General features: G+C 49.6%; 2 protein-coding genes and 1 long non-coding RNA gene across 3 annotated transcripts in view; 1 reads left to right on the top strand and 2 right to left on the bottom strand.

The window, feature by feature from the left end:
* Positions 1-9,663, top strand: part of ACACA (acetyl-CoA carboxylase alpha) — a 273,603-nt gene extending 263,940 nt beyond the window's left edge. Inside the window, exons 55-56 of the mRNA XM_066262811.1 lie at positions 5,661-5,797; positions 8,499-9,663. Of these exons, the coding sequence (XP_066118908.1) occupies positions 5,661-5,797; positions 8,499-8,622 (261 nt within the window). The 3' untranslated portion in view covers positions 8,623-9,663. The remainder of the gene's footprint in view (positions 1-5,660; positions 5,798-8,498) is intronic.
* The window catches only part of AATF (apoptosis antagonizing transcription factor), a 187,217-nt gene that overhangs the window by 12,846 nt on the left and 159,970 nt on the right, over positions 1-14,401 (bottom strand). The window lies entirely within an intron of this gene.
* The window catches only part of LOC136326603 (uncharacterized), a 30,741-nt gene continuing 17,620 nt past the window's right edge, over positions 1,281-14,401 (bottom strand). Inside the window, exon 3 of the long non-coding RNA XR_010729486.1 lies at positions 1,281-2,088. This is a non-coding gene — a long non-coding RNA (uncharacterized lncRNA). The remainder of the gene's footprint in view (positions 2,089-14,401) is intronic.

Here is a 14,401-nt window from a genome sequence, read left to right as displayed (position 1 = left end):
AGCTCCTTTCCAGAAAGCGTCCCCTGAAGCCTGTGCTGAGAGCACTCAGGAAGAGACACCAAGGTTTGCCGTCGGCTTTAAAGTCAGTGATTCCGGGTCCTTCTAAGGTTCACCTTTGTGTTAAGCCTATCCATTTTTTTTTACGACTGAAAAGCTTCTTTGGATAAATATTTCAGATGTGCAGCAGGGGAGTGCAGCCTATGTGACATTTGGTTCAGGTTAAGGTCAGTCTGTGGCATCATAATTGAGTGAGACAGTTTTGTCAGTGGCTACTGGCAGCTTCTAGTGGAAGTTGGCATTGAGAGTCACGCAAGTGTAAAATAAGAGGTTGTTCTCCAGTTAAGAGTGGCTGGCTAGGTAAATGGAGTGTGTGCGTGTGGCCAGGAGAGGCCCGCACCGCCTTCCTACCACATTAGTCACTAATGGATGTGCGCGGCCTCAGTGGGCACAAGGATGAGAAGGAATAGCTTTCCTCTAAGCATGAAGTGAGTGGATAGGTTCTTCAGTCCTCAGCATCCGGCTCCGGGGGACTGTGTCTGGAGAACGAGGTCATTGCCATCTTTTCCTGGTGGAGAGGACAGAGGCCTGTGTGTGGGCAGACTCACAGCTGGGAACCAAGTACAGAAGACGGCTCCAGCGGGGCTGCCTGAGGCCCTGGGAACCAGCTCTGCCCCAGAACTGGGCGGTTCTCCTTGTCCCCATCTACAAAAGACAGCATTTTCCTGAGCCCTCCGTCCAGGACAGCCCAAGAGAAAGAGGGCGGGGGATCCTGTGATGTAGCTTTGAAACCGCCTGTTCTGCAGGCTCAGCAGGACCTAGCTCAGTGTGGGGTGGGCAACACAGTCTGCATCGCCCTTGAGACAAGGTGCAGCAGCGTTCAGAACCGTCTGCAGGGCCTTGGAGGGGCGGCCGCAGTGTCTGCTTGGTCCCTCCGACAGTGACAGACGCTGGGTGCCGCGGCCTTCGAGTGCAAGGACTGGCTGAGCCCAGATCTTCTGGCCCTCACTGTGGCTCCGGGAGGGAGAGGTGTGAAGTGACAGGCATCTGTCTGCTGTGCTGCACATTCTTTTTCTCAGAGAATTAGCTTTTTAATCTTAATCCTGAAGAGATTCTGGGGCTGAAAATTTGAAGACACTGTGATACTACATAACTGAGACAGGTAATTCTTTTCTTCCCTCAGAGCAGTGATTTTCAACCTTTTTCATCTCGTGGCACATAAACTAATTACTGAAATTCTGCAGCACACAAAAAATATATTCTTCACCACTGTGACAAAAAAAATAGGTATAACTTTGATTTACAAAAGGTGATTTAATGGTGATTACCTACCCTTTTTTGCTCAAAAGTGACTTTTTAAAATTTTTATTTATTTTTTACAGAGACAGAGAGTGAGTCAGAGAGAGGGATAGACAGGGACAGACAGACAGGAACAGAGAGAGATGAGAAGCATCAATCATTAGTTTTTTATTGTGCGTTGCAACACCGTAGTTGTTCATTGATTGCTTTCTCATATGTGCCTTGACCGCGGGCCTTAAGCAGACCAAGTAAGTAACCCCTTGCTGGAGCCAGCGACCTTGGATTCAAGCTGGTGGGCTTTTGCTCAAACCAGATGAGCCTATGCTCAAGCTGGCGACCTCGGGGTCTCAAACCTGGGTCCTCTGCATCTCAGTCCGACACTCTATCCACTGCGCCACTGCCTGGTCAAGCTCAAAAGTGACTTTTTAAAATATCAGGTGCCTATACTTGCATGTAAGGACTTCTGGTACCAAGAATTAACCAATCAGACCCAATCTTAATAGGCCATGTGACCAATAAGATACAACCTATATATTTATGGCTCAGCTACTGTTGTCCTTTTTATCTGATGATCTAAGGGAAAAGAGGTCAGTGCTCCCGACTAAATAGTCAAGTTTTGCATATTTTAAATATTCCTGTGGCACACTGGTTGAACATTGCTGCCTTAGGGGAATCTGTTACCATGAGTTATGGGATTCTGTTTGAGTCCCTGGGACAATCCTGTTGTAGGAATTAGTAGGTTTATTGTTCATAGTTTCACTGCAGGCAGAAGAAAAGCGTAGCAATAGCTCTCTGAAAAAAAAAAATAAGAATTTGGGTTTAAATTGGGTTGTGAGAACATGGCACACATTTGTTTCCTGGGCATGTTTTCTCTCTTAATTCTTAGATCCAGTTAGAGGTTTGTGGCTTTTCAAACCGACTGATTCTTCCCCCTGCCATTAGTAGAAATTGAGATTGGCACTCTGCGTGGAGCAGTTGTAAAGTATGGAGCGCAGTGACTGACATCATCAGACAAAATACGCCAGTTTCTTCCTCCTCTTCCAGCACAGGTTGTTAGAAGATAATAACAATGTAACCTAGACTAAAAGTTAAAGATGTAGAACTTAGTGATCTTGGCAGGACGGGGCTGGTTCCATGATCATAGTGGAATCTCAGTGACGGTTCCTTGTTTTGGCTGCTATAATTTATCCACAACCTAAGATGCCATGACACATTCTTATTGTCCAGGTAGCTACCCATTCACTTATTCCTGATTTCTGGATGAGCTGTGGTCATTGGGGATCTTTGTGAGGATGACAGAGGAAAAGCACTGTTGGTAGGCCATTTGATTGCCACTGTCCCCAGGGCCTGGCCTCGAGTAACTCATGGACAGATCTATGCACCAAACTTCTGATTTGGGACCAACGAGGCTGGAGGTGAGGCAGGACCTGGGCAGCACTGCGTGGCCCTGGAGAGGCTCTCAGGAGACCCCAGCCCACACGACCACTTGCTATTGTAATCCACAGCCTCAGGAAAAAAATCACATGGCTGAGGTGCCTCTAGGCAGCTCCTGGGTGAGTTATCTGCAGGGCATGGCATCAAGGCTCACTTCCATCAGGCTGTGCCCTGGTCACTCCCTGGCCTGCTATGCTATCGAGTAAAGAGGACTTAACAGCTATTGATATGTTAGAAACAAAACTTCTAAACAGATCATTTAGATTTTGTAAGATAGGTAGGCTAATTACTTCACACAGGCTGAGTAGTACTAGAGATGCTTATCTGCTGATGTAGGGAGATCAAGGGTCTGCTGAACATTCTTGTAAGATCAGTGTAGAGATGTTTAATTATTGATATTTTGTTCGTATTAAGATGTCTAATTGGGACGAGTGTCAGGCAGGTGACATATGGGCCCAAGCCTATGATGAGGTGAGCAGCCCAGCATTTCCCACGTGTTTAAAACCCACCCTGGGACACTAAGGAGCCACGTTTTCATCATTTTCAGGAGGGAAATGATCATGGCTGTCTCCAGCTCCCCCCACCCCTGGGGATAGGATTGGCTCATCCTTCTGGATGGCTGGAGTGAGGAGTCTTATAATTCTGTTCTAAGAGGGCAGATGAGGACTGTACATTCCCTAACCCAGCAGAAGGGACCCTTGCTTTTCCCAGGGGAAGGAAGTTAGCTCACAACAGTATGTATGTTAAACCCTCCCAGGTCTGTTGCAGAAAAATCTATGGCACTCTGGTGCTTAAGTTTGTTTATCCTTACTAAAAATGCAGCTGACTGAGATCTGTGGCCCTCTGGCCTTCGTGCGCCCTGCGCTGCGGTCTGCACTCTGTTGACGTCTGGCTTGTTGGTTGTCCAGCTGCTGTGCTTGGAACAGCAGATCATTCATGTCAGGAGGTTTTCAAAGGGGAGGCTGTGGAGCAACAGTTCTAAACCTTTGAATGTGTTGCTCTGATCCTGTCTGGGAACTTGTTTAATGTGTCATTTAAACACCTAGCACATTCTGTGGCTGCAGGAGGGGAAGGCAGAAGAGTTTCTCTAGAGGGTAGCTGGCTTTCCCGAGTAGTGTCTGAGCATCGTTAGAAGCAGGCGTCTCGTTAGCTAATACATTACACCAATCAAGGAGCGTTATCTTAAGCCACAATTAATCTGCTCCCTGGCATATGTTGATAGGAAAGCATCATGCTGTTTCTTAATTAAAAGCAAACGGATTAAAAATGATTAATAGGAGTATTAAATATTCTCCTAAACGAAAGACTTTGGGGTTCTTGGGTAAACCTAGTTTTTTTCTCATACTGAAATACAAGCAATAGTTATTTAGTTTCTCCTACATCCAGAGCTCCACAAGTATGGGCATGTTCCAAATTTCCTCAAGCCACAGAGCAGCAGCAATAGAAACGGAGATGGCCGAGTCCGGTGTATCGTATGTGAGGCCTTAGGACAGTGTCAGAGGGAAGCATCACCCCCACATACCCGTCAATAGAGATGGACGTGGACCCCACACCTTCCCTTCCAAACAAAACCCTTTCCTGCCGTTTAGCCTCAGAGCCGCGTCCGCAGTCCTGCCCGAGGCCCAGAGCGGTGGGACAGCTCACTCAGATCTGCACCCTCTTGGCCACAGAGATGGGCAACTTGGGAGCAGAAAAAGAACTCAACAGAAAGCTAGAAAAGGCACGTTGCTGATCCTTAATCCTTCAGCTCTGAAGGACTCATTAAGAACTGTTAGAAATGTGGAAGTTAATTGCATAACATAGTAAATTACCAGTCACATCTAACTTGCCAGCTAAGTTAGAAATGGGAAGTGAATCTGAAAAGAAACCATTATTTTTACAGGCACAGAGTAGGAAGTGAGAAAGCCATGCGGGGCTATTTTTCCCCTCGTGCCTTGCAGGCCCAGTCACAGCGGTGGGAGGGCCAGGATCCTGAACCACATCTCAAGCCTCTGAGAGTCCCTAATGCACCTACCTATTAAATTATAGCGCCAAACTCATTGTCATTCTGACTTTGACTTCGTTAGTGATAACAGAAAAGGATAGCGCACCTTTAAATGACAAGCTTTGTGTTTAATTACCCAAACAAAATGACATAAATATGAATGAGCCCTAATGGTGGTACTTGGTTTTCCGGAAACCATTAACAAAACGATTCCTAAATGATTTGTAAAGAAAATGAGAGAAGAGCAAGGCTATTAGGTTTCTAACACACTCCTGAATTATTATGTAGTCAACTACCTAGGAAATACTCAGCTAAATGATCTTGAAAAAAGACGGCAAGGGGGGTTTGTGGAGTCTCTCAGGGTTACAGATGTCTTGACCTTTCCGAATAGTCTCATAGAAAATAAAATGGGCTTCTGACCTTCCGGCTGTCCCCCCAGCAGCAGGACTTCCCTCACATCAGCCCCAACCCCCTGCCTTGTTGAAAGACCGTGGGCTCTACGTCCACAATCAGGCACCTTGTCAGCTGGATCTGACAGCAGGGACTAGAGACTTACCTTATAGGAACTGGGTCTCAGAAAGCATGTCTCATTTTCAACCACTACATACCCTTTCCTTCTCAGTCAGCACTCGACTAAACCATTTGGCTTCTAACCAGGTTCCTCAGCCTTTGCGGAGTCAGCAGAGACCTAGATTGACAGGCCCAGTGTCGGAATGTTTGCACTGATGCCGGGGGGGGGGGGGGGGGGGGGGGGCGCGCGGACGAGCCTAGTAGGGACCTGTAGCAAAGTTAGGGAGGATGAGGACAGCTCCCGTCTTGAGGCCAGTTTTCTCATTCTACAATGTCAACAGTAACAGAGACTCGTGAATGACTTTTTTACATGGAGCAAATTCTTCTGGGGTCTGGCCTGGCCCCTGGTGTTTGACCAGGATTCATTTGTTTGCAGGCCTATGTTTGGGACAATAACAAGGACCTGGTGGAGTGGCTGGAGAAACAGCTGACAGAGGAAGATGGCGTGCGCTCAGTGATAGAGGAAAACATCAAATATATCAGCAGAGATTACGTCCTCAAGCAGATCCGCAGGTGAGAGCCACAGCTGGGACTCCTCCAGGGGAAGGGGGCTCACTTCTCTGGAGTGACAAGTTTAGAACAAATTTTTTTTTTTTTTTGTATTTTTCTGAAGTTGGAAACGGGGAGGCAGTCAGACTCCCACATGCGCCCGACTGGGATCCACCCAGCATGGCTACTAGGGGGCAATGCTCTGCCGCAACCGGAGCCATTCAAGCGCTTGAGGCAGAGGCCATGGAGCCATCCTCAGCGCCCGGGCCATCTTTGCTCCAATGGAGCCTTGGCTGCGGGACGGGAAGAGAGAGACAGAGAGGAAGGAGGGGGGTGTGTGGAGAAGCAGATAGGCGCTTCTCCTGTGTGCCCTGGCCGGGAATCGAACCTGGGACTCCTGCACGCCAGGCTGACACTCTACCACTGAGCCAACCGGCCAGGGCCTAGAATAAATTTTGAATGACAATGCGTTACCATCTTTGTGGTCTCTGTTGGAGACCACTGTAGAGACCTGCAGAGGGACCAAGCCCTGGAGCACAGCCCCTCCTCAGCGCAGTCCCCGGGTACTGGAGCACCTCAGCGAGATGGAGCCGTAGCTCTCTGAGTGCAGCCATTATCTCTTAAGTGCAGACACCCCACTGGACCAGCGGTCCCATTGGAGAGAGGATTGCCCATAGTTTCCTGGGGCCACCCCTCCCCCAGCAGAGCCTTCGCTGTCTTCTAGAGCCCTGGGCTTCTCCATAGGATAGGGGTGGACACTACAGGGGGCAATTTTAAAGTGTTTAATTTGGAAACAGTTTACTTAAAATTTGCAAAACTAAAAACAAAAACAAAGACCAGCTCTGCACCCAGATGCACTTGTTTACGTTTCCCTACTGGCTTTACCGTGTGTGAGCGCACACACGCTCCTAACCCGTCTGTGGGACTTCCCATTTTGAGTTTGTCAGGCGTTCCCTCAGGATCAGTTTCGGATCATATGTGCCTACGTGGCGGTGTGGCCTTCACAGGCAACTCCTCTGGAGACACATGGTGCCATCTGCCGCTCCTGGCATTTGTCAAGATGTTCCTCAGTTTCTCCAGTGTATAAGGACTGGTTTTCCCCCTGGCACCTAGTGAACAGTCTGTGGGGAGACACTTGAGGGCCGTGCAAACACCCCAGCCTCATCAGAGTTCTCACCCGGACTCAGCACTCATGGGTGATTCCCACTCAGTGCCGTCTTTACAGGGAGAGTTCAGAATGACTTTCCAACTCGAGCACATCCTCCAGTCACCACCCCCATTCTTCTGTGAGCAAAAGTCCTCTCCTCCTCCACTCACTTATATGTTTGCTACTGCTGTAGACTAGTGAATTTCTATTCTGTGTGTGTGTGAGAGAGAGAGACAGAGGGACAGATAGGAAGGGAGAGAGATGAGAAGCATATTTTTTTTTTTTTTTTTTGCATTTTTCTGAAGCTGGAAACAGGGAGAGACAGTCAGACTCCCGCATGCACCGGACCGGGATCCACCCGGCATGCCCACCATGGGGCGATGCTCTGCCCCTCCTGGGCATCGCCATGTTGCGACTAGAGCCGCTCTAGCGCCTGAGGCAGAGGCCACAGAACCATCCCCAGCGCCCGGGCCATCTTTGCTCCAATGGAGCCTTGGCTGCGGGAGGGAAAGACAGAGACAGAGAGGAAGGTGCGGAGGAGGGGTGGAGAAGCAAATGGGTGCTTCTCCTGTGTGCCCTGGCCGGGAATCGAACCCGGGTCCTCCGCACGCTAGGCCGATGCTCTACCGCTGAGCCAACCAGCCAGGGCGAGAAGCATCAATTCTTTATTGTGACACCTTAGTTGTTCATTGATTACTTTCTCATATGTGCCTTGACTGGGGGACTCCAGCTGAGCCAGTGACCCCTTGCTCAAGCCAGAGACCTCGGGGTTTTAAGCCTGGGTCCTCTGTGTCTCAGTCCTATGCTTTATCCACCTCGCCTGGTCAGGCCTTTGATAATTTTTAATTATTACACATACTTTGATGCCCAAAATGTCCCAGATTTAGCCAATGGGCACCCCTTTATGCTGGTTTCGCTGTCTTTGTGACATGGCTCCATCGGTTTTTTTGAAGTACTTCCTCACCTTTTGAGATAGCAAAAGGTTTCAGGTTTATCTTTTTTTTTTTTTTTTGTACTTTTCTGAAGCTGGAAACGGGGAGAGACAGTCAGACAGACTCCCGCATGCGCCCGACCAGGATCCACCTGGCACGCCACCAGGGGCGAAGCTCTGCTCACCAAGGGGTGATACTCTGCCCCTCCGGGGCATCGCTCTGCCGTGACCAGAGCCACTCCTGCGCCTGGGGCAGAGGCCAAGGAGCCATCCCCAGCGCCCGGGCCATCTTTGCTCCAATGGAGCCTTGGCTTCGGGAGGGGAAGAGAGAGACAGAGAGGAAGGAGAGGGGGAGGGGTGGAGAAGCAAATGGGTGCTTCTCCTATGTGCCCTGGCTGGGAATCAAACCCGGGTCCCCCGCACGCCAGGCCAACACTCTACCGCTGAGCCAACCGGCCAGGGCCTCAGGTTTATCTTGTTACTGATGTTGCTGCTGGGGCCATTTTTCCTGCAGGACGCCCAGTCTGGTGAGGTGCTGACTGGCACATCCACACGGAGCTCTGCCGACACTTTCACGGCAGTTCTCAGGCTGCCTTCAGACTCCTCTGCTTTTGCCCTCTCTTCACCCTCCCCCTCTTCCCCTCCAGCTTGGTGCAGGCCAACCCCGAGGTGGCCATGGACTCCATCATCCACATGACCCAGCACATCTCGCCCACCCAGCGAGCAGAAGTCGTCCGGATCCTCTCCACAATGGACTCCCCATCAACGTAGGGAGCGCCGCCCCCACCCCCAGAGAAAAGGGCTAGAGCCGCCTGTACACCTGAAACCAGTGTACTGAGAAGGCACAGGAGACCTGGCACTGGAATCAAAGTGACAATTTGCTTCCCCTCAAATGTTTTCGGGCTCTACATGACACACTGCAGTGGGTCACAAAGCCTGCTCCACCCCACCGGTCACACCTGTCCCCTTCAGTATTTATTACCGTGGCTGTGAGGACAGCCCTCTTCCTGCACACACCTGAGAAGGCAATGAAGGGTACACATGTACCGTGAGGTCTCACTACACAGAAGCAGGGCTGCCCTCCTGTCCTGACAGCCACTTGGTCCCAGCAGCCCGCCCGCGTCCCCAGCCCCATGAGTCTGCAGCCACAGGCCGCAGAGGAGGAAGCCTCCCTCTGTATTTCTTTGCCCTTACACTCAGCCCTGGAGAGGAACCAGTCCCAGTTTAATCACACTGGGGCACCTGTTCATGAAGAAAAACAGCATGGGCTTGGCACGCTCTACAGGAACTCAAAGATGAAGGCCAGACCACAATCCAAGAGCAGTGAAAGGAACGGACCAAGTCACTGTTGGGGATTTAGGGGCCTCAACCTTGAGTTTGGTTCTCTTAGAATGGAAAGATGGTGATGTAACACTGCCCTGCGTGTCACTGCTCCACTGGCCAGGGCACCTGCGGGAGCTGCAAGGCCCATGTCCAGGGGCGGGGGCAGGCAGTGCTGTAGCCTGAGTCAGCAGAGGGGCCTGGGGGCTGCCCTGTCATGGACGGGAGGGAGTTGCCACAGGGAAAGGGGGCCAAATAGTCTCTCTTTAGGACTTGGAAGGTTGTTTCTGTTGAGCCTGGAGCTTGACAGTCACAGGATGTTACAGAGCCTACAGAGTCGCTCATCTCTGTTCCCAGGGCCTGTCCCAGCACCTACAGTCCTGCTCCCTGTGGGCCTGGTCTCCTGGAATTACGTGGGCAGCAGACCTCCCAGTGTCGACAGGACCCCGGGGCATCTGTGCTGTTGGCACCAGGCAGCCTTCCCAGTGTGGATGAGGCTTCCAGGGACACAGAATCCACATGACCTTAAGGTTATCTACAACTCCCTCTTGGTGCTGTCTTCAGGCTCACTGTCCCTGCCTAGCCAGCAGCAGGGGCCTCCTCACGGGTGGTGGCAAACATTTGTGTATCTTCAAGAACCAGTTTATTCCAGGAAAGAGCTTGCTGACTCCCCTGTTGGTATTCTTAAAGCAAGAGTGGCAGGTGACCAGGGCTGGTGTAGCATCCGGTTCCTACGGCGCAGCTGATTGTATGTGTCACTGATGACCACGGAGGAAATCACTAAGACGCTTTAGAAGCACCGGTACGAATACTTGTGTACACACTGCAGTTTGGAGCCTTAACCCTGTACACACACAAGAAAGAGTTCCACTTCCCCTTCTTCAGGGCCTTCTGCAGATGGGCACAGTGTCGCTGCCCCCAGGAGCTCAGGGCCTCGGCCAGGCTGCCCTGGTACAAGCTGCAAGCATTGGGCACCATCAGGGAAGGGCGGGCAGAGTTGGGGAACAACTTGCAGCCCGGGAGGAACCACCCACCGTTGCTAGTACCTGCTTGCCGGTAAGAACTGAATTCATCTCTGAGCACATTCCTCTACACTTCCCTGCAGTAAATAAACTCCACACACTGACAGCTGCTGTGAGTCATGCACCCATCAGCCCTGGCATTTGTCCAGAGGCAGGGTAGGTGACAGCCGGTTACCTCTCCCCCCTCTACCAAATTACAGCACATTAGGAATCCGTTTCCTTTCTAGAACCCTGTACTGCCTACCTCTCCATAACCCTCACCTTAGGGCTTACCCCGGGCAGGGACTTTTTACATGGAGAGGACAGGCGGAGCCACAGCCCAATCCCCATGCAGGGCCACTGAGGCAGGAGACGGGTCGGTGAAGTGCTGACCCAGATGCACTAGAGCAGAGATTGCCATGTCTGTCCACCTCGTTCAAGAAGCAGCCTTCCCCTGTCTCTGAGAAGTGAATGGACAAGGAGCTTCTGTCAAATGTATTTTCACATTTTGTTGAAATAAACCTCCACATTTGCAGAAGAGTCACTGTTTGTCATTTAGCCGATGCCCAGCCACTCACTCCACTCGGGGCAGAGGCGCTTCCAGCCCCGGGGGTAAGCCATCTCCCCGCCCACAGCAGAACCAGCGTCATGATGGAATGGCACACTGCTTGTCTCTGGGATGTACAGCAAAGCCTAGGGTGGCAAAGTGAAACAAAAGACTAAAGTATACACGTATCAGGTTGAGTCACCCTGAGCTAGATGTTCTAGAAACGGGAGTAAGAAGGAAGATTTGGGGTCCGAGGGAAATTTGCTTCTGCTGAGCCCCAGGGGCAGCAGCCCTGGGCAACACAAGGCCCTGGACCTTCGGCCGTCCCTAAGCAGTCAGGTGAAGTCCAGGCCGAGGCACGGACTTAAAGGTGTCCCTGCTCAGCCAGCACCTGCTGGTGTTTCTAAGGAACATTGGCACGACGAATGGGGAAAAGTTCTGCTGTGGGAGCGCGTCTGTTGGGGAGTGATATGTTTCCTTCAGTCTGTTTAATAAAAGGAAAATTTCGATTTCCATTGATACTACTTTGAGTAATGAGAGGGTTGACCAGCAAGAGCTGTGTGATCTAATCCCAGGCCCACCTGTGTTTCCTCAACTGGAAAACAAGACCACTGTGACAAATGCAAATGCCTGACACCAGCAGGGTGGACCCTTCCTGCGCTGAGGCATGTGAGAGGTGCAGACAAGGGCTGACACCTGTTGGCAGAGAGGGGCTTCCGCTGGGGAGGAAGGCAGGGTGTCCCAAATGAGGGTACCAACATTTGCCAAGTTATTCAAGAGACTAGGAATGCTAGGTAGAAGCACAGTGATTGGGGGGAAGATGGACGAGACCTGAAAAAGCATGTAAGCAACATTGTGAACATCCTTATGTACCAGGCCAAGAACAGGTATATCCTGGAGAGAGTGGAACACCTTTGATGGTTTGGGGACAAGGGAAGACTGGGTATAAAGGATTTAGAAAGAGTAAGTGGGTGAAGAGAGCACAGCCATGAGTGCCAAGAAATCTTGCTCCAAGCTCAGCTCTGTGTGTACATCCTGAGCAAGACCACACCAAGATAGAATGGGTGACTGTCACTGTTTGCAATCCTTCAGATACTGCGTGAGCCTCAGGCAGCAAAAGCCCACCATGCTGTTTTGTCTTTCTGATGACAGGGTCTTATCTATCCAGGAAGTAGTACTGGCTATTTCATGCTAGCCAGAATGCCAATGGGCAATTAATAAATAATGGGAATGGGCCTGACCAGGCAGTGGCGCAGTGGATAGAGCGTCTGACTGGGATGCGGAGGACCCAGGTTCGAGACCCCAAGGTCGCCAGCTTGAGCGTGGGCTCATCTGGTTTGAGAAAAAAAAAAAAAAAAAAAAAGCTCACCAGCTTGGATCCAAGGTTGCTTGCTTGTGCAAGGGGTTACTCAGTCTGCTGAAAGCCCACGGTCAAGGCACATATGAGAAAGCAATCAATGAACAACTAAGGTTTCACAATGAAAAACTGATGATTGATGCTTCTCATCTCTCTCCGTTCCTGTCTGTCTGTCCCTGTCTCTCTCTCTCTCTAACTCTCTCTGTGTCTCTGTAAAAAAAAATAAATTAATAAATAATGGGAATGGGACATCTTCATAAATGCAGTATTTTGGCAAGCAAAATCTTTCAAAACATCAGACCCCCTGTGGAGGGCAGAGGGGCAGAATGACCATGGAGCCTCAGCTCTGAGAGGACCTGGGTCCACTCAGAGGGCTCAGCCCATAAGCAACTAAAAGGAGCTGATACACGCTGTAGCTCAGCGGGGTAGAATGATGAGTCTAACCCCAAGCATTAATTCTATGACTGGCCTTCTGGATTTAGCAGGATTGGGGTGAGGAGAGCAAAGCACATCTGAAGACATCTAGGCCCTGAATTAGGAAAAAGCTAACAGCACTCTTGGCTCTACTGACAGATACTTCCATAGCCACTTAAAAGAGCATGGGCTCTGGAATAAGGTGAAACTGGGTTCAAATATCTGGTCCCTCACTCCTGCCCTTGGACAAGCTCCTGACTCCCAAATCTGTGAACTATGATGATGAGGACTTTACCTAAATGAGTTAATATGAACCAGTTGGTGGGCATTAGTAACAAATTTTCAAATGTCAGGTTTCAGGTTCTCCATACCCTGCCCCTTCCTTATGCACCTGTCATCACTCAGGAAAACTTTCATGGGCATTGTCAGAGAATCACCCCCTTATGGAAGCAGGATCTAGGATTGTCTCTAGGCACTGAGTTACAAGGACATTAAGCAAAAGTATCACTGAGAAGCGCTATAGCCTGCATATTTACACCCCCCCTCCCATGACATGCTGAAACCCTAGTGTCAATAAATGATAGTATTAGAAGGTAGGGACTCTGGGAGATGCTTAAGTTATGAGGGTGGAGGCAGGAGCAGGATTAGAGTCTTATAAAAGAGGCTCCCGAGAAGAAGAAAACCCTCATCTGACCATGCTGATCTCAGACTTCCAGCCTCTAGAACTGAGAAATAAATTTATTCTGTTTAGAAAATATCCAGTTAGTGGTGTTTTTGTTCGTTGGTTTTTGTTCTGTTTTATAGCAGCCAAAATGGACTAAGACAAAGTTGGGCCAGGAGTGGGGTGCTGCTGTAACAAACCTAAAAATGTGGAAGCAGCTAGGTATGGAGAGAAAACACCGCAACGTAATAAAGGCCAAATATGACAAGCCTATAGCTAACATCACACTCAACAGTGTAAAGCTGGAAGATCAGGAACTAATGCCCACTCTTACTCAACATACTACTGGAAGTCCTAACCAGAGCAAATCGGGCAAGAAAAAGAAATAAAAGGCATCCAAATTGGAAAAGAAAAAAAGTAAAACACTCCATTTGCAGGCACACAAAGTCCTAAAGATACCACCAAAAAACTGTTAGAAGTAATGAATGAATTTAGTAAAGTTGCAGGATACAAAATTAATATGCAAAGTCAGTTGCATTTCTATACTATTAATGAACTATCAGAAAGTAATTTAGAAAACAATTCCATTTATAATTAGGTCAAAAAATAAAATACAGTGCTACCTTGAGATACGAGTTTAATTTGTTCTGTAACCAAGCTCGTCAGTCAACTCAATTATCAAACAAATTTCTCCCATTTAAAAGAACTGAAATAGATTTAATCCATTCCAGCCCTGTGAAACATCCCCAAATCATCCTAGATTATGAAAAAAGATGTTTTTAATTAAGAAACACACATGTATACTTTACCAATGCATAACAAAATATATGAAATTATAAAAGTATTATTTAGCCCTGGCCAATTGGCTCAGTGGTAGAGCGTCGGCCTGGCGCGCAGAAGTCCTGGGTTCGATTCCCGGCCAGGGCACACAGGAGAGGCGCCCATCTGCTTCTCCATCCTTCCCCTCTCCTTCCTCTCTGTCTCTCTCTTTCCCTCCCGCAGCAGCCGGGGCTCCATTGGAGCGAAGGATGGCCCGGGCACTGGGGATGGCTCCTTGGCCTCTGCCCCAGGCACTAGAGTGGCTCTGGTTGTGACGGAGCGACGCCCCAGATGGGCAGAGCATCACCCCCTGGTGGGTGTGCCGGGTAGATCCTGGTCGGGCACATGTGGGATCTGTCTGACTGCCTCCCCGTTTCCAGCTTCAGAAAAATACAAAAAAAAAAAAAAGAAGTCTTATTTAGTACTATACC

Source organism: Saccopteryx bilineata, chromosome 2, assembly GCF_036850765.1.
Source record: "Saccopteryx bilineata isolate mSacBil1 chromosome 2, mSacBil1_pri_phased_curated, whole genome shotgun sequence".
Classification (NCBI taxonomy): Eukaryota; Metazoa; Chordata; class Mammalia; order Chiroptera; family Emballonuridae; genus Saccopteryx; species Saccopteryx bilineata.
This window is presented reverse-complemented; position numbering and strand designations above follow the sequence as displayed.